This window comes from Dermacentor silvarum, chromosome 6 (genome assembly GCF_013339745.2).
Source record: "Dermacentor silvarum isolate Dsil-2018 chromosome 6, BIME_Dsil_1.4, whole genome shotgun sequence".
Classification (NCBI taxonomy): domain Eukaryota; kingdom Metazoa; phylum Arthropoda; class Arachnida; order Ixodida; family Ixodidae; genus Dermacentor; species Dermacentor silvarum.
In genome coordinates this window covers 149,510,177-149,536,817 of record NC_051159.1, presented here as the reverse complement: position 1 = coordinate 149,536,817, position 26,641 = coordinate 149,510,177, and the positions used below count along the sequence as shown (strand labels likewise).

General features: G+C 46.7%; 1 protein-coding gene across 1 annotated transcript in view; it reads left to right on the top strand.

Moving 5' to 3' along the window:
- LOC119456216 (bone morphogenetic protein receptor type-2-like) overlaps positions 1 to 26,641 on the top strand; it is a 120,134-nt gene that overhangs the window by 75,544 nt on the left and 17,949 nt on the right. Inside the window, 7 exon segments of the mRNA XM_037717855.2 lie at positions 16,725 to 17,063; positions 19,121 to 19,297; positions 20,156 to 20,364; positions 21,822 to 21,987; positions 23,291 to 23,361; positions 23,363 to 23,462; positions 25,584 to 25,753. Of these exon segments, the coding sequence (XP_037573783.1) occupies positions 16,725 to 17,063; positions 19,121 to 19,297; positions 20,156 to 20,364; positions 21,822 to 21,987; positions 23,291 to 23,361; positions 23,363 to 23,462; positions 25,584 to 25,753 (1,232 nt within the window).

The window sequence follows — 26,641 nt, the reverse complement described above, 5'->3', positions numbered from 1 at the left end:
GTCGCAGAGGGCTTGAGTACTTGTGCAACCCTCGACGACGAACTACCACGTGCCCCTTTGCCGCCGCGGCAAAAACGCTGACAGCGTGTCTGCACCCGTCTCTCCCCCTCTCTCTCTCCTGCTAGAAGAGTGCGCGCTTGGTTTTCGGCGAGTTAGCAGCGGTGCAGTGCCGAAACGCAGAGCGGAGCCGCGCCATGCGTGACACGCGCGCGGACGCCGGCAAGGGCAGCGTGGCGGCGGGCGCTCTTGGCGCGGATGTCCGCGGTGCCCGCGACATCGATCGCAATGGCCGCGTCGTCCGCAGAGGCGGCGGAGGAGGAGGAGTGGCGCGCAGCCCCCGAGGCGAGGAGGAGGAGGAGGAGGAGGAGGCTGCTGCACTGCGCGTGCAGTGCGAGCCAGCCCCGGTCGGTGCAGGAGCTGAGACCACGGGTGTGCTCGCGTGCGAAAGGAAAGAAGGAAGTGCTGACGCTAGTGCCTAGGAAAGCTATCCAAGATGGCGGTTTAAGCAGCTACCACGCACGGCTCGGACGTTGACAATGACGGAGAGTGATTTGGCTCGTGGTGGCATGGACGTCTTTTGACCGGTCGTTTTAGAGCGCTGAGGTTGCGTAAGACAGCGAAATAGTATAGACGTCTTATTGCAAAAAAAAAAAAAATGATTGAGATTTAACGACAGCTACATAAAGAACCTTTGATTTTAATTTGTCATTGCGACATCTAAAGAGGAAGGATTAAGTTGTCCGCTGCACGAGATGCATAGTGTTTTGAGCGCGCATCCACGATGCTGCTTGGCCTGAACCTGGATCGGAATGAGTCAAGCTAGTGCGGGCATAGAGTTTCTCACTATATTACCTAGAGGGAAAACTGGCGCTGCTGCGCTGTGGTATCCGTGGGAATGCTGGTATATTGTGACTTCGGATTGGCATCGTTCTTGGAGAGCCAGAACGCCTTGAAGACGCGCCTGGATAGCACCGTTCCGTCTGTCACAAAGATTCATTTCCTGCTAAAACAGCACGTAAAAAACGGCATTAGCTTTATTATTACACAGAAACATGTTTTATTTAATTTTGAGGGCTTACTATTGGCTGCACAATTATATGAAACGTAAAAAGTATCAGCTGGCCGCTAAAGTTGGAGGGCAGACGACAAGATTATCGCTCGCTTTGGAACAACTTGTCGTCTGCTCTTGCTCTTCTTCGCTTGATTCTGCATTATAGGTGAGTAAACTTTATTGAGATATGTAATATTGGTGAATGAAAGCCTTTTATGTAGATTTTACTTTAAGAACGCATTATTTGTGTAGCCATATGCACTGTTTTAGACGAAGCCTCGTTCAACACCAGCCAACACAAGCCTCGCAGACACATATCCCGTCATTCCCATGAGGGCACGGCGCCCTTTAAGAAACTCGCATAGACGGTGGCGCCAGTTTACCCTCTAGGTGTTATAGTGAGAAACTCTATGAGTGCGGGCACTTTGAAGAGGCGTCGTCACCAGTTATCTTTTGTCATTTCTTGAAAAAGAAATGAATTCGGAGGTGTTACGCGCTAAATTAAGCCACGATCTGAGGTTCTTTAACGTGCACCTACTGCACTCTACACGAGCATTATACAGTAGAAACGTGTGCTGTTAAGTATACCAGTTTCGTTTGGTACGCCATTTTACGCACCAAAACCACGATCTGATTATGCGGTTCGCCGTTTTGTGGGCCGGGGTGCTTCCGGATTCATTTCCTATACTACCTGGGGCTCTTTACCGTGGACCTAAACCTAAATAGCACGAGCGGTCGACTGATCGCCGAAACTGCCATGGGAGTGAACGACCAGCGAGTGAACTGAAGGTCCTTCAAGGTCGAACCGAGAACGACGCGTGCCAAAGAAGAGATGACAACGGAATAAAAAAAAAAAAAATAGCGAACAAGAGGTGGCCGCGCGGATCGACGAGGTGCATCTGGTCGGTCTAGTCCGGCCGGTTGCTGGACTAGAAAAGTTCAAGATATTTACGCACGAATCAGCCTCTACCGGTCGTCGGCCGGATGGGCCACAGCGCAACAGATGCGAAGAAACGCCATCTCTTTCGCCGCTACCGTGAGCTACTCTTTGTTTGGGAGCTAATGTAGCACAGACTGCCATAAAGCGTAAGAAATTTTTTTCTCGTATTTTTATTTCGCCAGGTGACGTCGAGTTTACTCGCGTCTATTGTGGACCCAATAAAGTTCACTCACTCACTCACTCACTCACTCACTCTCGTATTTCCACACAGGGAGGAGAACGCTACTAGGGAGTTTTAGCATACCGTATAGTTATCAGCCTAGACATCCAAATGAACGCATATATATCGGAACAAACCGGCGTTTGTGGCAATATCATGACTCTGCGATCAGTGATAACGTGATGGAACAGTTATGTTGTTACGCGACTATTTGAGGGGGGAAACAATGACGCTGTTGTTGCGTCCCGAATCGGCCGGGCGCATTCTTTGATTGTTTCCCATCGAGGCAGGCCCTTTCATGAGCGTCGTCCAGACGGCGACAGTGCCAGACACCGACGAGACTGGCAAACAAGCGCCCCAACTCGGCAGTGCCCATTCTTTGGGTGCTTCCCCCGATGCCACCCCTTTCATCAGCGTCGTCCAGACGCTCACTTAGAAGCGACCGACCACAACCGCCACCCTTCGTCAGACGCGGGGATTAGTGCAAAGGCCATTCTCCCGACCCTGGCAAGATGACCGTCGGAGGGCAAGAAACAGGTCACCGACTTTCGTGGAAGGAGTGTCAACCCCCTGTTTCCGGATTGCCTCGTCCTTGCTTCGAAGGTGCAATATTAGAGGCGGAGTTCAGCGAACAAGACGGCCTTTCTGATTGGCCGCATCAAGGTCATCTGATTCCCTAGTCGGGTCAACTAGGGAAGACCGATGTTTTATAAGGAGACACCTTGCGTGCAGTGGTGTGTCCTGACCTGTTCTGATATGTGCTCAAACATGTAGTGAGCCGAGACTTTCAAAGTGCTCCCCCCATGGAGTGGGCTTCCATATTTGGAGCCACTGTAAATATGTAGAATAAACCCTTTTTTCTATCGCTCTTACTCCCGGACGTACTCATACGCTACCCGAGTTTCAACAAACTGGCAGCAGCGGCGGAATAATCTCCGACCCGCAACAAACGGATGGCAGCGCAGAGATGAAACGCCAACCCGTTCCTAACACTGTTCTGTGCGAGTCAACGGTGACGTAACAGCTGTCTATAGCAGCGGCGCTATCTTGATCATCATCATAATCAGCACCTCTTAAATCTAAGGCACACATGCACAAGACATTAGCATGCTGGTGTTCTACCCTCACTGGATACGGCTGATAATTGAACCCGCCACCTCCTGCTGAGCAGCAAAATTCGATGCTCACTGAAAGTCACCGCGACTGGTGGAAGTTCAATACGAATCCAACATCGAGTATAATGGGGATTGAAAGGCGCTGCCTGCGCGAGAGCTATAGGATACCTGAACGATGCGCTTCTTACGTTAAATCTGTTTGCGTACAGTTATTCGGATAGGACAAAATATCGTGAGAAATACTTTTGATATATGCCTTTAGATTTGTCAGTGAATGATTTATGCAGGTGTTCTTGGCCGTTCCTTGCGTCTCTCCGTTGTTTCACGTGTGTTCCGATTATTCGCCCAGCCGCTTATCTCGGCAGGGGCGCTTTGCCTTGCAGCGGTAACAGGAGAGTCTGTACGTGCTTTTTTGTGTGCAAGAACGTTCTCGTGGTTCTTTTTTTTTTTTTTTTTTTTTTTTTCCTCCCCTAAGGTGCCTGAATATGAAGATTGTTATCGCGAGTTTTCCGAGATCGCACTGATCGCTGGACTCCAATGTGCTTAACGGGACCAACATAGTACATCTGAAGCATGGCGTTAACAAGCCACGCGAGTAGAACCGATACCTAATAGAAGACGTGCGTGCGCTATGAGTGCGATATTGCGTAGACACTGCACCCGTAAAAAGTATGCTTTAAAGGGGGGGAATCATTACGCTTAGCATCGCCCACGCTCTCCAATGAAATTAATGGACTCTCGGCCTTCTCGTGTGATGTCACAGTTCGAAGTGATCAAGCGTTCATTTCGTTCGAGGGCCTGCTGGTCTTCCTATATACATAGAGTTACCTACAAAAATCACTAGAGGAAACTCTGCCGCTATAGTGTCTGCGGGACATGGCAAGTATACGGTGTGAAACAGACAGCTCGGGAATGATTGGTATAGGATTTGCCTCAACTTTGTACTTCGGGCTTCAAACGGTTTTGCGACTTTGCAAAATTTGTAATTTTCAACGAAATATTGCGCTCTGAATGCAACACTTCGCAATGGTTTTCCCAGGAGGGTGTGCGTGTCATGACGCAGAAGTTGGTCTCGTGTGGAGCAGAACATCGTGACGTTTCAACACTCGCCACCGGTCGTCTGATATATGCTGCTACTCAAGGCTGCAGCCCGACGTTGCAACAGCCGAGCGAATTCCGGAGCGAGTGCGAAAATGTCACGATGCTCTGCTGTACCACGTGACGACTTTCTGCGTGATGAGGTCATGACGCATGTGCCTCCTGGGGAACGAAATCGAAATTGCTTCATAGAAAAACTATTACAGTAAATGATCTTTAGTGTGCTCCGAGACTTACATGCCATTTTTTCCTATGGTTTCGAGGTCGAGAACCTCGGAAATGTCCCGCCAATACTCCTTATGTTTGCCCGACTCGCATAGCCACGTTCCTTGCAACCGCGCCACTGCATTGCGTGCGCGCGTGCCACTCGTATACCATATACATGAACCACGCAGTATCCCCGCCCCATCACGGGCACACGACCATCTCGTTTTCCGCCTGCTGCCTGCAGTTACAATGTGTTACACTAGTGGCAACCTTTACGAGCAAACCTAGGGAATACCCGCTGTGGCAGAGCGGCTCGACAATTTGGTCAGCAGCAGCAGCAGAGGAGGCCGGTTCTCTCTCTGTGTGTCTTCTATGATTTATTTGTTTGTTCCTTCGTGCCGGCGATAGTGGAGAACGGCCTCCACGCAATAAGCCAGAACGAGAGAAAGGTGTAAGGAGAGAGGGAGAGAGAGAGAAATAATAAGTAAGGAGAGACGGGGCGGCGATAAGCCGGCGGCCGTCCTTGAGAGGATGCATGCAAAGCTACCTCTTTCACTCGGAACCGTCCATGCGTGAGCGAGGTGTGGAACCTGTTCGTCTCCCAGCTGCGTTGCGACCGCTTTCGCTGGCTTCTGCGAGAGCCGCGTGCTTTCGAGTTGCCGCTGCGCAAAGACCGTCGTGGTGGCTACCTTCCATGACGCTTCTCGAAACGGTGCACCTGACTGCACGCAACTAAAGAAGCTGGAGAGAGAGAGAGAAAGTAGACCCAACGCATATGTTGGAATCCGTGTGAAGCGAAGCTCGATAAAAAAAGTGAAGGGGTTAATTAAATGTCATACAACTAAACGCCACGCGTGTAATTAGAGAGTTTTCTGCCCATGCGCAGTACCGTGGCCCTTAGTTCCCGCGTACGCAAGCCGCTTGCGTCCCCATAATCTAAAGCTCTCTATTATGTTTATTTCCATGCTATATAAGGTGTAAATGTCAGGCAATTTGTATGTGTACACACTGCACCGTCGGTAAGAAATGTGGCCGAAATGCGTAAACACCAAATCAGGCGCGCATGCGCAGTGTGGACTATTGGCCCAGAATGGCCACGTACCCACTGGTGAAGTATGTAAAGCTTCAACACCGAACCCAGTGTATGCCTACGATGGCTACTAGGAGAGCCTCCAATGTAGCTCATGGTGTACGCCAGGACCTATTAATCATCCCGGAGTCATTAAAGCGTATGCTTAAGGGTTTTGCGCTACACGCATCTTTTGGTCAACGCAGGTGATTTACGACGCGTACGCGGAGTAACCGCGAAGCGTCGGTGACGGCAAAAGGCCCGCCCGCGTGTGAACTAATCAGTCGGCGCTGTACTAGCTGCGTAGTCGGCTGAAAGCCATTAGACAAGCCGCACATTTTGAGCCCATACTTCTCGGAAATGGCGGCAATTGCGCACTTCTTTTTCGTTCTTTTCTTCAAGTGGGTATGCTTATTGTACTGTAGGTGACTTCAGTTCTGCAATTACAACATGCTTGCTGAAGCAGGTGATTAAATGTCAAAAATTATTAATGTTTTTCTTGACTACTATGTATAGCAGAATGGTTGCTTGCAATAAGCAAGGGACGACGATAGAGACAGGGTGAAAAGAGCGCTCTGTCTCCATCGTCGTCCCCTCCTTGTATTTTCGCGCTGTTACATAAGTTATATATAGCACAAGTTTACGAAATCAGCAAATGCTGTGAATCTTTGCAAGCGAAGACTTATCGATTTGTGTGAGTCACCTGTTCTTAAAAACGAGAGAGAGAGAGAGAGAGAGAGAGAGAGCTGTCAATGAAGCGCCTGATCTGCAACGAAAACGCGTACGTTGTATACGCGTCTGAATTCCGTGGAACGAATTTCCGAGCCGAGATTGCGGCGTGCGACGCGAAGAATTATCTCCCATGTGGCTGCATGCTTTCCGGAGTGAAAGGCAAGCTGTCTTCGACATGCGTTAATAGATCATGTGTAATGAAAGTGCTTTCCTGTTCTGATTTCTTACAACCTGTATACAATCTAACCCAGATATATCGAACTCACATATAACGAATTATTGTGTATATGGAACAGCTGTAAAATTCCCTTGAAAATTTTCATATAAAATGCTTATTTCATATATCAAATTACATATACATCAAACTTTCTTTGTGATCCCCTTCAGACTCGATATATCCGAGTTCGACTCTATAGCATAATATACAAATCGTGTTTTTTATTTTATTTTATTTATTTTTTTTGCACTGTATCCTGCATAGATGATTTGCTGCCAGGGTGGTGTACGGCCAAGTCAAGCATATTTCCTCAGACTTTAGCCGTGTCTCCCAAGCAATCTTGTACTGAAATTGTATTGAATGAACAAACAGAAAGAAAGAAAGAAAGCAGATCATCTGTGTCTGCTTGCGTATCGCTGGTCAGAGGGCAAATAACAGGCAGAGCGCGCTGTAGTCCTGTAGACGGCTAAGACCAAGCCTGCAACTCTTCACCGCAACGCGCGCACTTTGGCCGATTGCGCCTGTCTGCCTCTCCGGAGGCGAGCGTCGCGCGGCGCTTTTCAAGAGTAGAAGCACATGTACCGTGAAAATGCGATATGCACGACGGTTTCGCCATACCCATTTTGCGTGCATGTGCCTTTATTCGGCGGCAGGGCCGCGTTACGAAACCCCGCCCGTGCAGTGCCGGGAGAGGCACAGATGCTCTCGGCGCCGAGGGGGGGCTTTCCGGTGCATTAGCGCCGCTCGGTCGAGGATAGAGTGTATCTGCAGCGCGCATCTCTATGGCGCACGCGCAGAAGCCGTAATTAACTCATCTTGCGATCGCGTAAGAGCGCATAGTTTCGTAACGCAATTTCAATGTATACCCATGCCCCATCCGACCCCTCGCACGAAGAGTGGGCGGCGAGGGGTTCTTGCCGCTTTTTTTTTTTTTTTTTTTTTTCGTTGAAGGCTGTGACATATGGCGCCGAATTGACCCAACACGATTGGGGGGGGGGGGGGGGGGGGGAGGGTGCCGTCTTTTGGATGGTTCGCTGTTGCGCGATAACCCATTTAATGCGAAGGAACGCTTGTACCACCCACTTAAACTTTGTATTTTAACCACAATATTTCATCATGTTGGCCGACACTTTATTGCTCGATTTGATCCACTCAGTGCGGTTTATTAGTTCTTGGTTCGATCTAATATGGCTGCGAGATGGAGACGCGGGTGTAGGTAAAAGCATGGCACTACTCTCTGTGCAGTTGGTGACGTAGACATTGAGCTTTGCCTAAATATGTGAATGTGGGAGAGATAAGTAGTCCCAGAGGGTGAACGTGAAGATGTGAACGATGTGCCAGTACATTCGGATATACATGAACCCTCAATATGTGGCAACTTTGAAAGCATTGATAGACCCACCAGTAAGCGGTATCCCCCAGACATCACTCGGCGTTGCCAGAGCTTGGCTTGATTGCCAGGCGTACGTACCAGCTCACAGCAGGCTCTCCAGTTTCCTTCAGGAGAGCCCGAAGCCGTACAGGATGCCAGAGCGACATAACCGACCTTGGGACTACACGTACTGACACCCTTGACGTGTTACGACGGTTCGCTTCCATAGCACAGATAACGGACGCGTAGTCAAGTATACGCCTTTTTCTAGTGATGGAGAATGATATTCGGCGTGAGTGCGAACGCCGTTGCTGCATCGTGTCGTGCGCTCGGGACCCGCCGAGGCAGCTGCGATGCATTGATTTGACCGGCCTTTCATCGAACGCACCGATCAACCGCGCGGAGATTGATCTCTCTTCTCTTCCCCCTTCCAACGCCCTCCCACTATTAATCTTTCGTTCATTTTTCTTTATTCCTCGTCGCACAGAATGACGGTTGCTGAGACGTGACCGCTGCTGATACGGCACGTACACTCACCGTCATACTTAACCCGAACACGCCTGCCCCCTTTTTTTCTTTTATTTTTTTTTTTTTTTTTTGCTTTTTTTCTGCTGGAGGTTTCTGGTTGTGGTGCTTTCAGTGCGTTAGCAGCTTAATGCGTCTCTTACAAAACACCCAAATTTCTATGTCTGCTCCTTATGGTCCGTATTTTTTAGCGTTAAGCCGCTGCAGATGTGTCTTCATTGTTCGGGTCAAGCCTGACGGCGGCTGTTCAACTAGAAGTGGATCTCAGCGCGCGGAATGCAACTTGATTGATTGGGTTTAACCTCCAAGAGCAACGCTTGGGCTTTGAGAAACGCCTTAGTGGAGGGCCCCGGATTAATTTTGACCATCCGGGGTTATTCACCGTGCACCTATCCCTTAGTACACGAACTTTTTGGCATGCCGCCCTTATTGGAGTGCGCGCCTGGTAATCGAACCTTCGACTCGTTATCAGCAATAGAATGCCATAGCCACTGAGACACCGCCGCGTGTGTGAAATGCAACTTGGACGTGTGCCGCTGAACACTTAATCACTTTACACTGGCATGCTTTAAAAATACTATCGTCATTAATTTGGATGAAATTGGTTGACTATTACTGGTAAAAATGAAGGGGTAAGCCCCCCCCCCTCCCCTTCTCTCTCTCTCTCTTTAAATTTCGCGCCGAAACTTAGCGCCGAAGTACGTCAGCCTGACGTCACGTATTTCAATGCATATTCTCGCATTTAATCCGTTCTCGCGCGGGAAATGTCAGAGCTTCCCACGCTGAAAATTTGGGTCATTAAAATGCAACGCAGTCCTCATTTTCCGATAAACAAATCAACTCGACCTCGAGCGGATGCTGTCAAAACAGATGAGGTCACGTCGGGCTGATGCAGCGTCGCCAACGACCTTCCTTCGTTCTTGGCGTCCGGAACTGTCCCCGACGGCGGAATCGTTCTTTCTATTCAAAGGTTTTGGCGCAAGCGATGTTCTAGTTCTCGCTGTAATGCAATGACTTTTCGTATTTGTTGCTGACTTGCATAATTTCGAAATTCAAATTTCGATTGGCACTGTCGTTTGCCTACCAACCGTAGCGATTGCTGAGTGGCTGTGGCATTCCGTCGTTACGCACGAGGTCACGGGTTCGATTTCCGTTTACGTGGCCGAATTGCAATGACGGCTGAATGCAAAAACGATGGCGTTTAGATAACTGGATGCGTGTTGAAGAAGGCCGGGTGGTCAAAACACAGGCAGATTGTTACTTTGGAACGAGAAACCCAATTATTATTTTGAATTTGTCTACCCTTATCCATGCATAATGATCGCGATGTGCGGTTATGATCGATTGCGAGAGCGTATTCTGAAATGTGAATCTGTTGCTGTTCCAAGTCCGAAAAAAAAAAAAAAACCTTCCGGTGTTACGCACAGGTGGTTATAAACGCTTTGTATCGCGCCGCATGGAAGCCGAATTGTTTCCCGCACCAACATCCGGGATTCAAGAAAAATGGGACTTCATTAACGCAAAACGCGTTGTAGTGTCGAATTCTATCTCTCCTAGGCAAGTGTAATTGGATTAGCTCGCGAGAGGCTGCCGGTCGATCAGGCTGCGTGGTGCGATCGGTTTTCTTAACAGCTTGCCCCGTCACCACCGCCCTTCTGTTTCACGCATGCACGCGCCAGCAAGCTACAACGCGTGAGCGGGTCAATTTGTCATACGAATGCGAGAGGCGCATTTCTCATGCGCCTGGCAACTTGTAGGCGCGGCTTCTCTCGAGAGCGCAGCGGCGGTTTCGTTTCGCGCACCGATGCCTCTTTTCACTCAACCCCTCCTTCACCTCTCCGCACGCACACATATTTTCTTTTGTATTTTTTTTTTTTTTAACGAGCAACGGGATTAAGGTTTTTAGATGGTGGGAGCGAAGAGCAGAACAAGCTAAGGGAAAAAAGAAATTCCCGAGTCAAGGCAAACGACTTAGTGGGGCTTACGAGCGAGTCGTCAGCGTCGCGTTTTTCTACATAGCATCCTGTCAAGCACACAGAGGTTTTGAGTCGATTTCCATCGTTGCCGCTGCCCTTTGACGCGCTCCCGGGGGCGTCTCCGTGCGGCTCCTGCGGCAGCGCCGGCGCCCCGAAAGCGGAAGCACCTTGGCAAGCGTTCGGAAGACGGGGAGAGAGAGAAAGGTGTGAGAGAATGACGGAAACCGTGATGTAAGAGCTGAAGGTACGGTATCGAGAGGGTTGAACGGTTTGATCTAAAGGGGCTGGAGGGAGGAAACGTAGAAGGAAGAGAACAGTCTTGCGGGGGTTCCAAAGGAAAGCAGGCCTAAAGACAGAAAGAGAGATTTTGCGAGGAGAATGAACGGCGATCGGCGTTTGGTGCTGGCCACGCTGGCAGGGCGAGGAGGGGTGGCTGGGGCAGAGGGGGATGACGCGAAGAGGGAGAAAAAGTGGGCGTATTTGTCTGGCGTCGCCGCCGCCGCGTCGTTGTGGCTGGAGGCACCTCCCGCTCCCAGCGCTGCGTCTGGGCCAGACGGCGGTAACCTTGGCAACAGCTCGTCTAGCTCATCTTTCTCGCTAACCCCTGCTCTCTTCAATCTCTCTGTCTGGGCTGCCGCGCTCCCCCCTCCCACCCCTCGCCTTCCCTCCGCTGTGCCGCTGCTTCCTCGGCTTGGTGCTTGCCGGCGGTTCCGTTTGCTCCCGCGCTCGCGCGCCGCGGCTGCAATGGCACGTGGGACGATGTAGCGGCATTGCAGATGCCATCCCCCGACCGCTCCCTACGCTCCCCCCTTCACTTGCGCGCCTCTTGTTCTTACGTACGTGGTTTTATTTTGATCGTCGCCTTCGTCATCGATGCGAGTGTTCGCGTGCGGCCCATATTTTAGTGAAACCGTGAAGCCTTCTCTCGGGCATCCGCCTGGCGCGCGATATGGAAATTTGCAATGCGCAACGTGCTCCGAATGCTACAGCGCAGTAAGTTCCACAATGACGTGGAAACCTTGCGTCGTGTTTATGTTCGACCGTTGTTTTGATCTTTTATTTCATCTCGTATTTCGCGGGCTCGCCGTGAACACGCTCGATTACCGTGCAGCGACTCCAAGAGAGCTACGAGTTATAAGCCGAAGTTTTGACGCAGGATGAATAGCAAGAGCAGGCCCGGATGGACCTGAGGACTGACTGGCGGCATGAGCCACCTCATGCATAATGCTTGGTGCTTCATTCCTAGAAAATCAAGACAGCGTTCGCGACGCATAGACTGCTACGTTTTTTCTTTCTTTTTTTCTTTTTCGTTGCACGCTGTTACGATGTGTTCTTCGACTGCGGCAGGATGCTTGAGGCCACAGCTTGCGGTGTGGAGAGTCGGGAGAGAACGAAATCTGTGCTGCGTACTTGATTGCAGTCATTATCTAATTTAGCTCAATTGTGCACAATGTTCACGTGGGCTAGGCCAGTAAAAGGCTCGTGATGCGCGTTTTCTTTAGCGGTCGAATGACGGATTACATCCTGTTGTACGTCCAAAAGGGGGCGGGGAAACTGTGGACCCTGGGTGACTGACTGTGACTGGTGAGCGCGGCTGCTGGACTGCCGTTCCCCGGGCCTCGGCCCACACGCGAAGCTCGGGAAAATAAAAGTGCCTACTATTCGCGCAGGCTTGCTGTCCTGTGTGTGGGTCGTTCAGCGCATGGAAATATGATCGTTCGGGCTTTTTGTTATTATCGCAGCGGGCAAGAAAATGACAGGAAAGCGCGAAGCGTACGTGCAGGTTTACTTGGAATAGCAGAAAAATAGAGGATCTCTGCCGAAGCATGCGCTTATGTGTGTTTCTATATTTAATTGCATTGGCTTTCTGGACACCAGCTGCCGTACGTCGTCGAGAGGCTGCAGGTGACAGCCGGCCCCGCGCTTCGCTGTCGGCCGACGCGCTGTCTATCGATCGGTAGATGTGCGAGGAAAGAATTCTGGCGCATTTAGGGGTAGCTACGGGATTGGGTGTCGAAAGGGAATGAAATTTGGCACATTTCGTGCGTGTCTGGTGTGCGCGGCGCTGTCGAGGTATTTTAGGAAGGAAGCGCGACGTTTCTGTTTTATTGGAAGCGCTACGTCTCCTGAAACGGTCGTCTTCTACGGATGTTATGCACCGTGTATCGTCAGTTTTCGTATCTGTTAAGGCGACGGCGCCAACACCAACATACGCAAGTCTGGAGAAGTGTGCTATACCGCACTTCTGGCGCAACAAAAATGGCGGCGCTGATGAGACTGGTGGCAGAAACCCGGAAGGAGACGCTCCCATCAGACGCACTTAAGAGTTGCAACGTCTGTTTTTGGCTGTCCATTCACGGAACTTGATGCTTCGATTTCTCATCAATATCTTTATTTCTGATTTTCAGTCGCTATAGAATGCGGAAATTTTCTCTCATATCGGTTCTGCCTGACTTTGCATAGATGACTAGATTCTGTCTTTGATATAGTAGATAAGTAATTTTAACGAAGAGACGCGCTGTGCAGACCAGAAAACGACGGGAACGTGTCCTTGACCCCATAGGTCGCGTGAACCTGACGTTGCAGTGATCACATTGCGTCGGGAAAATAAGCGAAAACTGAAGGTAGCACTTTTAACAGCGGAGCTGTTTAAGCCGGCCGTTAGTCCGTCCGTCGCGGACAAAAATGTGGGCCGATCCTGGCGGTAGTGCAGAAATGGTCCAAGCGCAACGGCACTACCCCTGTGAACTAGAGAAGCTGAGCCTGGCTAAGTTTAGCTAAGCATGGTTGGGACTACGTAAGCTTAGTGAGTCATCGATAGCCAATCAATAGCTAATCGATCAACAGTCAATAAATTCCGGAAAATGCTGGGGATGACTTGGTAGTGCTTAGCCTAGCCCAAATACGTGGCCAATACATTGTGATAGCCAATCAATAGCTAATCGATCAATAATCAATAAATTTTGGAAAATACTGGGGATGACTTGGTAGTGCTGAGCCTAGCCCAAAAGCCAGGACTATAGTAGGGAACCTGCAGCTTTAAAAAACAGCAGTTGATAACAAAGGCACACGGACCGCGCGAGGTTTTGTTACTCCGCCAGCCAATCACAGAAGCAAACAAAATCGTCGTCATGCGACCGTTTCAGAATGGCGTTGTAGTTAATACGACAGTACTTGTACGTTCCACTATAATAGACGAGTGAAAACTTCACGCTTATAATTTTATTTCTGCGGTTACTGCCATACTTGGGTAACGGGTAAAGTTTGAAGTACGAACTACTTGTAGCCTCGCCGACGAACAGTGGCTGGCGGTTATGAGGGCGTGGGCGGGGCTTCACTGCAGACTTTTTTCGCTGGTCGATCTGGGGCAAGATTTTTTGCTTCGCGGCGGCGAATCCAAATTTCACTGGTCGAGTTAGAGCGGGTTCGCGCTTTCCACCGGTCGTTTTGGATCAACTCGCTCTGCGCCGGATCACTCTTACTTGCTCCGCTGCCGTGGCGCGGATTCGGGCGGAAATAGGGCGAGAAGCATACGTCACTTCCGCTTGCTGGGGGACGGCGATTTTGGTGGCCACGAAAACACACAGAACGGAAGTCGATTTTTGTGATGTGTGCGCACAAAAGTCAACTTAACGCTACGTGTCGCAGAAAATCCGGCGTTGGCGTGGATGTCGGCGTCTGTGGCGGACAAAAATCATCCCCACCCCGACAGCGCAGGCCCTCTTTGTGGAGCAGGGTTCTTGTGAACAAAAATTGAAATTCTCACAGTGAAATCCGTCAGAAAAACGGTAAAGTACGACTTAACCACATCCTACAGACATGGTGGCGTCGGATTGTAATTTGAATCTACGCGAAAACATAATTCTATTACGTGGAAACTCAAACACAAACCCCCTTTCCAGCATTTCTACCACATCAACACGGAGCGCTCGGGTAATTTACTTGCGAAAATGCTATCCAGATGGCGCTCCATCCTCGGCAGGTTAGAGTTACTGTATACAGTAAATTGGGACTTCGCCTGCCGAATGTGTTTTGGACACGCGCGCGCGTCGGGACAATAGCAAACAATTAATAAAATAACAAAAAAGTGCTAGCTAGGGCCTTCACATTTTCATATAAAACGACTTATATTGCCCTGGGAAAAACGTCTTCCCAGCAATGCATTTCTGTTCAAAAGTGGAGCAGACTTTAAGGGGATCGGCATAAGCTTGGTCTTTGTGAGCTGACTTTCCCACGTTCTATGTTACGGTGAAGCCCATTGAAACAAAAATGCAGTGCAACTGAGCCCCATAACGCTATCGCGTTCCACTCTTAATGGCGAAGCTTAAGCGTCCTCCAATTTTTTCGCTCTCTGCTGGCAAATTGGGATTAGTGAAATGCGAGCACTCGCTCCAGGATTTCGACGGCCGCTCCAGATCGACCAATGAAAAACGCCATTTAGTTGTATCCAACTATAGCTAGGTGCCCATCAGCTCCGCTGCCTCTTTAGCATTGCGCCTCCAGTGCAAGCTACGCAAAATTTTTTGTATGTATGCTTTTCTAATTAAACTTGAATTTACATCTTTAATTCTCCACTCCAAAAATGACCTTTGGTGGCTCACGTGGCAAAAACATGAAGATGCATAAGAGGTCTACCACGTGACGTTCTATTAATGTATGTGGATCCTGGTCTTATTATTAGTGTTGAAATTTATTACACTTTTTTCTGTTATAAATTTTTTCTAACCTACAATGTGCAGATAGGCCTTCATTGGTAGGGAGTAGAAAAGTGGCGCTGCCTTCGTATTCGTTATCGATGACTTGGCTTGGCTCATCTATCAACGACTACAGCGACCAGCCAGCCATGGCTACAGTGTACTAGAATAACTTGAATACCTTGAAGGTATTCTAGTACACTGTAGCCATGGCGTAGGCTTGTACCTGGGAGAATATTTAAAAAAAAATTCCTAGGCGTGTACTTGGAGAAAAACGCGGTACAAATATAAGAAAGGTCTGTACGACAACACTAACTTAAGTGTACCAGCTTTTTATTTTCAAAAGTGGTTAAACAGGTCAAAATACAGGTGGTTAGCGACAGTTAGACTCACTCCTGTGAAAGCATAACGATGGGCAGCTTTCACAATTTGCGAATCGGAATCACTCTCACTTCTCAGCGTTGCTGGAGGAGGGACTCTTATACTTTTTTAGAGGCTGCTCAGATTGAAAAATTCCGCTTACAAAATATCCATGCGCTTTTTGAAGTAACCGCTGCAGGCGTAAACACTACTGAGGGTGAGCTTTTTGTTGCTCCATAAAAAACAAGGTCCTTAAAAATCGGTTGTCAGTCCCTTTAAGTACCACAGCATAACAAACAATTTCTGGTAGTACAGTAGCCTCGGATATGTTTTTCAAAGCTGAGTGTTTAGCAGTCTAATTACAAATCTAACTGATGCTGCTTAATTTGGTTACAGGACTCTAAACAGAAAAATGGTTTCAGCTGCATTGGTAACTACAGCGTGACAGACGTGGACAAAAGGAATAGGACACAATACGCCGCTGTTCAATAAGATGGAATCTTAAGCGAGTTAATGAAGCTTCATGGTAGCTACTGTAGCTACCATGAAACTTCACCAACTCGCCCAATTTTTCATCTTATTGCATTGGTAAATTACCCTTCTACAATACCGAAAAATCCACACTTGCCGTGAGAAGGTGCCTTGTAAGCCAGAAAAGACGGAAGAACAAAATACAGATGGCTCCGCCACGTTGAAGTTCTTTGTTTTCTGCTTGGGTGAGGCGGGGGGGGGGGGGGGGGGGGGGGGGGAATGTTGATAATTGTGACGCCACCCAAGTACGGCCCCTGGGGTCCTGGCGCGAAATCCAAAAATTGAACTTTGATCTTCAATTTCTTTTTTAATAATCAACATGTTACAGCGAAATTAATGAAAATGCAGTTTTGAAAGTATCAGTCTAAACTGGTGTAGCGTTTCTCCCTCAGTGTCCCCTTGAGTGATTAACTTCAGGGAAGCGCAATCGAGGGCAGCAGATAATTAGGTGGACTTATCAGATTAGGAAATCTCTATGTACGGTAGGATTAGTTGATAGAGTACTTTTGGAGATAGATGCCTTAACTCTGCTGTGAAATTATCATGCACTGCTGCTGCCGCCGCTGACTTTAGGCTAGTCATCTAGTACATGTTAGTTTTTTGTACCTCCCTTGCAGCAGCAGCCACTTCACAGACAGTCTGTGCATACTCACGGCAGTCTTCGGTGCGCCTGCAGCCATCTAAGGTCGATGCAGATGGGCATAAAGACCATGAATCTGGCAACCAGGATGACCACGATGCTAGGCGGAGCAGTGGCGACGAACATCAGCGACATCGGCAGCAGCAGAAGCAGCAGCAGCAGGTGCAACAGTATCAAGAGCAGGAGCAGAACCTGGCCACAGGGGAGCTTCTGGACTCGAACACAACCGAGCGCTGCCCACGGGGCTCAAACTTCTGCTACACACTCTGGCAAGAAGATCCTACAAACAAGACAACACTGATTATTCTCACCCAAGGTAAACAGACACACTTGTGACACACTTGTGTGTGGGCGAACTCGGCGTTGTGTTTACAGTGTGTAAGTGCTGACATTCACTCACTGAAGGGAAAAAGTTTACTGGAAACTGGCTCACGGCCATTGCTCGTATTGTGACACCCACTGCACAACATACAGGACATTTCAGGAACTGCATTTGAATTTTCTTAGACATACAGCAGATGCAATAATGAACAGATTTACTCGGGATTGCGTTTACCACAGAAGTGTGCACATTAATACAACTCAAGGTAGTATAAATATGTAAGTAATTATGAAAATTGGACTCACTTTTTAACTGAAAGATTAAGACGATTTACCCTAATTCAAGACCTGAAGCATGTCATCTGAGGAGTTAATAACCGGTGCCAGACATGCTAAAAGCTGATGCTGCTAATTTCTTCAGTGTAATGAATTCCTGTGGCTTTCAACCAGAGAACCGAAACTGAATTCGCAAATGGCGCAACTGTCACACACTTATAATCGACGACCATGAGTGGCATGACTGTTTACGCCTCACCAGCCGGCAAGCATGAAATGAGAGTCCTTATCAAGCTGCAATCTGGTTTTCGGAAACACCCTGTATATTCTCAAATAGTTTTGGCTTGCAGTACAAAGGAAGGCCTTCACGAAAAATAATAAAAATAAAAATAAAATAATACATTTTGCCGTAATCTTAGGTGGATATCTTGAAACTGTTGCTAGCCTGAGACACTTGCTAAGTGGACACATTTACATAATGCAGTGATTTAGGCTTGTTGATATGACATCGTGAGGTATGACATCGTATGACATCGAGCGCCTGTGTGTGTCACCGCTTCATTCATCCTTGTCTTTTCATGCGCTATAAGCCTCACGACACATTGACATTGAGCATTGACCAGCTTTTTTTCTGCTATTGCAACATGTGCCCTGAAAGATGTGAATAAGATTATGTTAATTAATTTGAGGTAATTGTTGGTGACCACACAGTTTCTGATGTCTGCTGGCAAGAATAGGGTGTCACCAAAAATGATGTCTTATCTCTACTGCCCTGCATTGAGAAATAATTTGACATCCTCACTGAGCACCAGGTGGTATATGCCACAAAGATCATAGCATTTTGTTTTTCTCTTCCTGATAATGAACTACAGTGTACATTGTTTGCTTCTCTTCTGTATAAGGTTGCCTACAGCAATTTTTGATGTCATGTATTCTACAGATGGCGTTATGATAGGCTCACCACTTTGAAGGCGTGCACGTTTACACCTGCGCAAGGCATTTAACTGCACAGGTTATTGTACTGGACCTTGATCTCGCACTAAATACTTACCATTAAATATACATACATACACGTACATACACACACATGCACAGATACCAGAACACATGCATACACGCATGCCATGTCATATATACATACTATGTGTTCATATATACAATCGATGTCAATAGTTCGTAGGACACAAGTTCTGCAAAAAAGTCATATTTCAGGCCAGTTTTAACTCACTGCCATTAAAACAGTACAATACTATGTTGGTTGTGGACACTGGCAGAGGTAGCAAATCTGAAGTCCAGGCTGTTGCAGCCCAGGTTAAAGAAATGTTCAGCTTTTCCTACCCCGCACCCTGCAAACTTTTGGCGCCAACTGTATTGCCTGGTACCTGCTTCGACATTCCAATATCAGCCTCTTTGGAGTGCTCTCAGCCAACCCTTTTACAGAAGCAAAAATTCTGGTTGCATGACCTCATCCATCATTAACCCAGAAAGCTATGAGCTTTTACTGACTTTTCTTAAAATTTACAAACCTGAGAAAATGAATATAGACACCCTGTGTCTGTTACTGTGCATGTGAACTCTCTCTACCCATGCCTTTTCCTTCTTTCAATCCCTCATCCCCCTTTCCCCCATGCAGCAAAGCCTGTCCGTCTGGTTAACTTTCACGTCTTTCCTCATTTTTTCTCTATCACTCTGCACTGTCTGGCGTATTCATTTGGTTGCACTTTACAACAAATGCTTACTTCAAAACTCATAGCCAGTGCCACTGTATGTTGGCAGGTTGCTGGGGCACATCAGGTGAAGTGGACTGCAAATCCTCCAGCTGCATCTCTACCAAAAAGCCTTCTAAGGCACTGAACAACACAAAGTTCTGTTGCTGCCTGGGAGATTTCTGCAATGTCAATGTCACTGATGGTTACATTCCAACTGATGATGACAGCACAGAAGCATATCTTCGTAAGTTCTTGCTTGTGGTGTGTTCTTTGTATTTATTGCCAAAGTAGAAAAATGAAGAGCATGCTTCAATTATTGCAGTAAATGATTGTTGTAATGTAGCTGGTTTACAGATCTGCGAACATAAAAAGAGCACAACACACAAGACCAAAAAAAAAAAAAAAAGAAAAGGAGGAAACGGGGCAAAAATTTACCAATCATTTTTTGGGGTTGCATACATACACACTGTTGTGGCCAGTTTATGCTCTCTTAATAAAATTTTTGTTGTCAATGAGCACCCATCCCCCGTCGACCTCTCTACGTCTTGTTTGTTGTAGCCTCTCTCTCTCTTTTATGCATCCTTACAATTATTTGTAAATATCCCTCTTAATGAAGTACCGTGTATTGCATGCCCTCTACCATAACAGTAGCAGAGGGTTGCCAGCCTAATGCCTTGTCCATTCATTTTGAACCAGATTTTCACATGAACTGAGTTTATTGTTTTTGCTGCTCAGTCTTCAGGGTGCTCTTTAAAAAGATGATTAAACCAGGTTTTCTATCATTTTTTTAAAGTGTTGCCTTATTGAATGTCTTAATATGTTAACTGCTGTAATGTTGCCTACAGCCATTTTTATTATTATTATTAAGGTCTAACCACACTGATGAACATGGAAAGTTTATAGTAGGATAGAATTGGGCTAGTTGGTATGTCAATATTGGAAAACTAAAGTGTTCATATGTGTCCTTTTGGTTCTTCTTTGCACATTCTCTTCGCAGCACTCTAGTTTCTCAGTAATAGAAAGGTTGTAGCTTATCACAATTGGCAATTGGCTATCACACTTTGTTTTCACCTGCCAAACTCACCCGGAACTTACGTTGCAGCTGAGCAGTACCGTGCTGAGCCAGGAGGCCAGACAGTGGTGATAGTTATAGTGGGATGCCTGCTGCTCCTAGCAACCATGGTCGGCGTGGTAGTGCTCTACTGGCGTTGCGCGTCACCGAAGCCCAAGCCCGGCCTTGACTCAGCCCACCTCATGGAGGCACCCCAGCTGCAGTCACCGATGCTGGACCTGGACAGCCTTAAAATACAGGCACGTTTTTATGAGCCATGTGGAATGGCAACTAGTGCATTTCATTGGGCTAGTTGCGACATTGCAAGTATGCACAGTGCAGACAAGGTCGAAGCCGAGAATGAAATTGGATGCAATGCTGACTAACATGTGTAACCTTATTCTGTCACATTCCTTGCTAAACAAAGAAAGCAAAGAAAGCGAAACGAAATAAGCTAATGGAAACAACCAGTGATGTAAAAATGAAAGGAAGTACCGATGACAAAATCTGGGGCAGGTGAATATGCAAAAGAAGTAATAGATTACATCTGTTCCCTTTCTTCTTGTCAGGTTAGCATCACCTGCGAAAGAAAAGCAGGCCTTTATCTGTGAGGGAAATGGAGGTATTGCTAAATAAGACTAGCTTATACAGGGACTTTTTCACTGGGCACATGGCTGTGCTGCTGAGAAGTACTGGTTCCTTTGAAGTGTTATAAAACTACTTCTCCACCTGTGCTGCATGAAATTCAGGCATGCAGGTTTTGAAGAGTAAGCGGCATTGTTATTAGAAAGGACACTCGCATACAGGGGCTGAAGCTGGATCATGACGAGAGCAGAGATGGTACTAAGTTTACAGCATTTCAATATAGAGTTGTTATTTGTCTGTAAACAATGAAACAACATGCTGCACTGTTAAGGGTAGCTGAGTTTACTGAACCTCTATTGCAACAGCTGTGACAAGAAAAGTTTATGTCGGGCAGGAGGGTCTGTCCCTATGCAAGGCAGCTGGATTGGAAGGCAGTATTTCCAGAATCCGTGCAACAAGACATTTAAGGCAGGTTTCTAGGCATCCTGTCCCTATCTGTACAGGAACGTTAAAAGTACCAGTCATTGCTGCAGCCAATTTGTCCATGAGTAGGAAGGACCATGAATGTGGTGCAGCTGCTTTGTATGTACTTGTGAACAGTGAAAAAAGTGCATAATCATGAAAGCCCCATGGATAATGGCATTTATTTTTAATTATAGTTGTCATGTGTGCAGTAAGGCAGTCAATCTTCTGCATTTGTCATTTTTATTGGTGGCCCCAGTGACATTTACCATCATGTTTACTTTTTTTTCCCCCGCATGACACGGGTACTGGTATTATGTTGTAGTTGAAGCTTGTTATAACGAAGTGGCATCCGATATGAAAATATCTTTGTTATAGCTGATATTCGTTACATATTGGAAGAGACATTTTGATTTACTTCATTATACCTCTGTTGACTATATTAATGTTTGACTGTATATGCATAATGATGGTATGCGATTCCATTTGCCAGACTGACATGCCTGGAGAAGAGACCTTGCCAGTCTCTTAGCCTTCTGCCTTTTATTTGGTTCTCTGTATTCAAATTTTGTACATGAGAGGACAAAACAGAGAGAGAAGTAAAAAGGCCAAATGAATGTTGACATGCTCCACAGAGGCAGCTGACATAGGTTTCACTTCTTTCCTGCAGGAAACCATAGGAAAAGGCCGGTACGGCTGCGTCTGCAAAGGCTCTCTGAACGACTGCACGGTGGCTGTGAAGATCTTTGCGCAGCACCACCACCACTACTACGCCAATGAGAAGGACATATACAAGCTCTTCCACGGTGACCTTCCATTCCTTCCGAGGCTGATAGGTGAGTCAAATGATGCTGGATGCTGCTAGCTGCATTTGTAAGGGGATGACAAGCTATGTGGATAGGCCCTCGGCCAAGCCATCTGTGGGTTGCATGAAGGTAGATTAGGGGTGCGATCTTGTACGCGTTCCAAAATGGAACAGAGGCGGTCCGTTCCATCGAGCCGCACACGATTGGTCAATTTGATCGTCACGGTTCAAATTGACCATTCGTGTGCGGCTCATGGTTCAAATTGACCAATCGTGTGCGGCTCGATAGAACGGACCGCCTCCGTTCCATTTTGGAACGCGTACAAGATCGCACCCTAGATTAGATTAGATTAGATTTTGCTGGGATATGCGGTGGAGAGATTGGAAGCATTTGCTTCCTGCTACTTTATTTCACTTCTATGTGGCCTAGTGCGCAATGAGTGATACAAATGACTTGAAAAAAAAAAAAAAGCTGATGCAAAGGGAAAGAAAATGAAGAAGAAACAGATGTTCGAGGACGCGATGTCACTCTTAAGTGCTAGTTTGAAAAACATGGAAGGGAGAGAGGGGGGGGAATAAATGTTGAAGTTCTAACACATGCACATTGTCAGTACTTTGAGGCTAGGTTGCACGTAAGAAGAAGTGCTGTACATTGAAAGTAGGTTTATTTACACGGAAGAGGCGGCTAGAGCAGTCACTTTGGCCAGTGCACTCACTGCATCCTAAATTATGGCAAATCAGTTCTGCAGAAACCCACAAGGTGAGGGAAAGTTCATGAAAGGGAAAAAATTGTCATCCACCTGACTGTATGTAGCACAAAGCTATAGAGGAAACCCATATGGATTTCTTCTAAGGAAACCATATGGGTTTCATTTGGGTGGATGACAGTTGCATGCATCTTAACTTCAGCATCGTCTTGTGTGGAGCGTTGACGATGCTGCTGCTGTTGTTGGTGTTTATCGTCTTCATCACACCCTCCTTGAAATGCCTGGGGAAGGCAACGGTCCGAGAATAGTCATTACAGAGAGCATAGGATTCCTGTATGACATAGAGTTCTCGTATCTGCTGGGCATATAAAGGAGTTGACAAGTTAAAGAGCATATATATCATGTCTTCATCTGGTTAACTACAGGCACATGATGATGATTCAGTGCGCCATATTTTACACAGGAAGTGGTTGGTAGTTGAAGGACTTACCTAGCCGAAGTCAATCAATCAAAGCTGCTGAACATACATCTCATGCTTTTGCCGGCCTAACTGAAACTGGTGGCTTCAGAGTTATGTGAAGTGCTGTACAGATAATCTCTCCGTTTTGTTTGTTCCATCTTTCAAAGGTGCTGATGAGCGTACATGTCCCGACGGGAGGCGTGAGTGGATGCTGGTGCTGACACATGTCCCCAAGGGTTGCCTTGCAGGAGCAACTGCGCAAGACCACAGTAGACTGGCCCAGCTTATGTCGGATGGCCCAGTCAATCACCAGAGGACTGGCCTACTTACACACCGAAGGTGTGTGTTCTGCATCTGTCAGAGTTTCTGGAGGGAAAGCTGAAGCTGCCGTCATTGTTTTATGCATAGGAATGCCGGGAACTGTTTTTTTTTTTAATTTATTTATTGAAGCATGAAAACTTGTGCTGTTCTATTAAACCGGTGGCAGGCCTCCGAAGTTGGAGGAAAGACTACAAGGTCAGCGCTCACTGTGCATTAGCTTCAGTCGTCAATTTTGTTTTCCTTGCTTACTTTTTGTATTTAATGTGAATAAATAATAGCGAAGTGTGTGTTATGGTAAACAAAGAATTGTTGTGATGATTTCATTTGAATAATTGAAGCTTTGTTTGTGTGTAAATAACTGCGTCTTAAGACAATAAACGTTCGAGACAAGCCTCACTTCGCTTACCCATGTTCTAGTATTCCCATGGTGGCACAGTGCTCGTTGGGAAGCTCACATAGATGGTTGCTCCAGATCTCCTTCCAAGTAATATTGTAACAAACTCTATGGCATCTACAGTGCTCGTTGATTGGCATGATGACAAACAGCACCTAGAATTGCGAGATCAGAATTTTTCTTAGTCACAGTTTACAGCAACTTTGTTTTTGCTGTTTTGTGTGCATTAACAGCAAGTAAGATGTTTCAGAGAGAATTGAGGTCACCTTTGTTAGAAGCATAAGAAATAGTATTAGAACTGGGGCCCCAACAAGAAGATAGTGGACCACAACTGAGCATGCGCAGAACGCAAGGCAGCCTTGGGTCATTGCGTTCGCGTCAATTTAAAGACCCTAAACTCGAGAAATAGCGCGGGCGACGAGCAGTTGCGTGATAGCCAAACGAGACATACAAGCCGCAGCCATCCAAATCTCATATCACTCAGTCAAGTTGGTTGCAGAGCAAACTTGCCATATTCCGGGTGATTTTCAGCGTTTTTAGAGGCAAGAGACTCAGGGCAACGCAAGAAGATGCTAGCTGCACTCGGGTCAGGTCCCCCTCCCCTCCCTTTGGCTTAAAAATGGCAGAAACAAGTCGTGCAAATAATAACATAGTCATTAATTTTATTACAAACATTTGCAAGCCTTTTTCTTATATTAAAGATGTATTTCTTTAGGTTTCACTTGTAAAAAGACTCTTCTTGTTTTTTTGCTGTCAAGTGCCTTCTATTTTCACCACTGCGCTGTTCCGAGCATGCAACCCAACGCTGCTCCTGTCCCAATTCTAAAACTCTGATGCTCCTCCGAACCAAAGAGCAACCAACGCAACACGGCTTGGTGCCCCAATTCTAAAACCCTCTAACGTCTCAAGACCATAGGAAATGTCGCAAACCTCCACCAAGTTGTTAAGTGCGGAGAGACACAAACAAAGGAACTAAATTACAATGTATTTACAAGAGCAGCATAGCCAGAGACCAAGATGGAAACCAGCTTGTGCCAAGCCCAGATGCCCATCTTCGTCTTCCTTTGCGCCATGTCTCTTAAGCGTCTGTTGTATCGCAATAATATCATAACAGTGCTGGACTCATTTTTCCTGAAAGTATTTCTACAAACATTTTTGCAGTGTATGTCAATATAGCTATTGAGTGCCTGACCAGTTGAGTGCTTGCTGTGAGAGTCTGGCTAAGAGGAGGAGATATAAATTGAGTGCGACTCACGCCCAGATTTCACAACAAACATAACGGCTTTTGTCAGTTCACTGATTGTGGTACATATATGGAGTTGGTTAATGTTGACTACAGCCACTTCAATGTTAACTCGAGTAATTTATCGCATTCCACTTTGCATGTCGTCCTTTATAATAGTCAGTTTTAGTGTTTAAAACCGTTAAAATGAACACAGTTTGAATTTGAGCCACATAAAGTAGTAAGTAAAAAAAAAAAAACCATTGCACAAGGTGAAAAAATGAATAATACACTTTCTTGTGTTTGTGCTCCTATAATGCTTGTTTTGTTTTATTTTCCCTGTAGGCGCACACCAAGTTTCCTAGCAATCAATTCTGTGTTAGTGCCATTAATAAAATAAGCAAAAAGAAAACAGCAATAGTACATAAGATAACCACTGTAAAATGTTACACCCGCCAATGTAATACATGTGCATAGTGTTTACCAATCGCACTGCTTTCTTTTTTTTTTTTTTTCGTTCTAGAGCCCAACAAGCCCTGCATAGCCCATCGTGATCTCACTTCGCAGAATATCTTGGTTAAGGATGATGGCAGCTGCATGCTGTGTGATTTTGGCTTTGCCATTCGAATCTCGGGTTCCAGGTACATTCAGAATGGTGAAGAGCAACATGCCGAGACCAACTCACTCGCTGATGTAAGTGTAGTGATACATGCCCTGCCCTAGCAAGTGTGCCTGAAGCATTGTGCATTGTACCAACTCTATTTGCATGTTTAGACTAATTGAATTCTCTTCATTGACTTCTCTTACAACCTGCCAAAACGATATCTGGTAGGATTGATGTTCTGCGTTCACACGCTGCGTATAGGCTATTTTTGTGCTCCTGAGGTGAATGCCTCAATGTATGTTTTCTCATGCCTTCAGCCTCTGAATTGTCTTGACACTTCGAGCTACTGTATTCTGTAGGACGGCTTATGTATGAATGAAATGACTCCTACAGTTTGCTCCCTTTAAAATTGAAATGCAATCTCACAAATTATTTTTGTTGCAATGCATTGTCTTCAGAGCATTAACACTTTATTTGTTCCAGTCAGATTCTACATTTGTTCATTGTCTACACACTCACTTGGAAACAGCCTACCAGAGTTCTATTATATATTATCAATGACAAGTTGAGAATACAGTGGCAAATGCCCCTCAGAGGGAACTGTTACTTATTCACCAGACACTCAAGGATGCTCATTCATCCTCTCATAGTGTGTTCCGTGAATGCGGTCATATTCATCTGCCATTGCCACTTTTGAGTGTTTCTGTACGTTTGTGTTTGCTCATAACGGTGTCATATACTTGTCACATTTTTTATTAGTGGACACATGTTGGTGGCATGCAGCTGTGTGAGGACTGCGGTACTTTTGAGACAGGCAGACCACCATGTACTGCCACCAAGTGTGCATTTGTGTAACGTGCCCAGTGCTAAGCTCCCATGCTAGCTGTCTCGGCGGTATGTCCAAGCATGTCTGCGCCAGCTCTACTTGCCATTGCTATGATTCTCAGCACTTTGTTCAAGAATTCGTATAGCGAGTT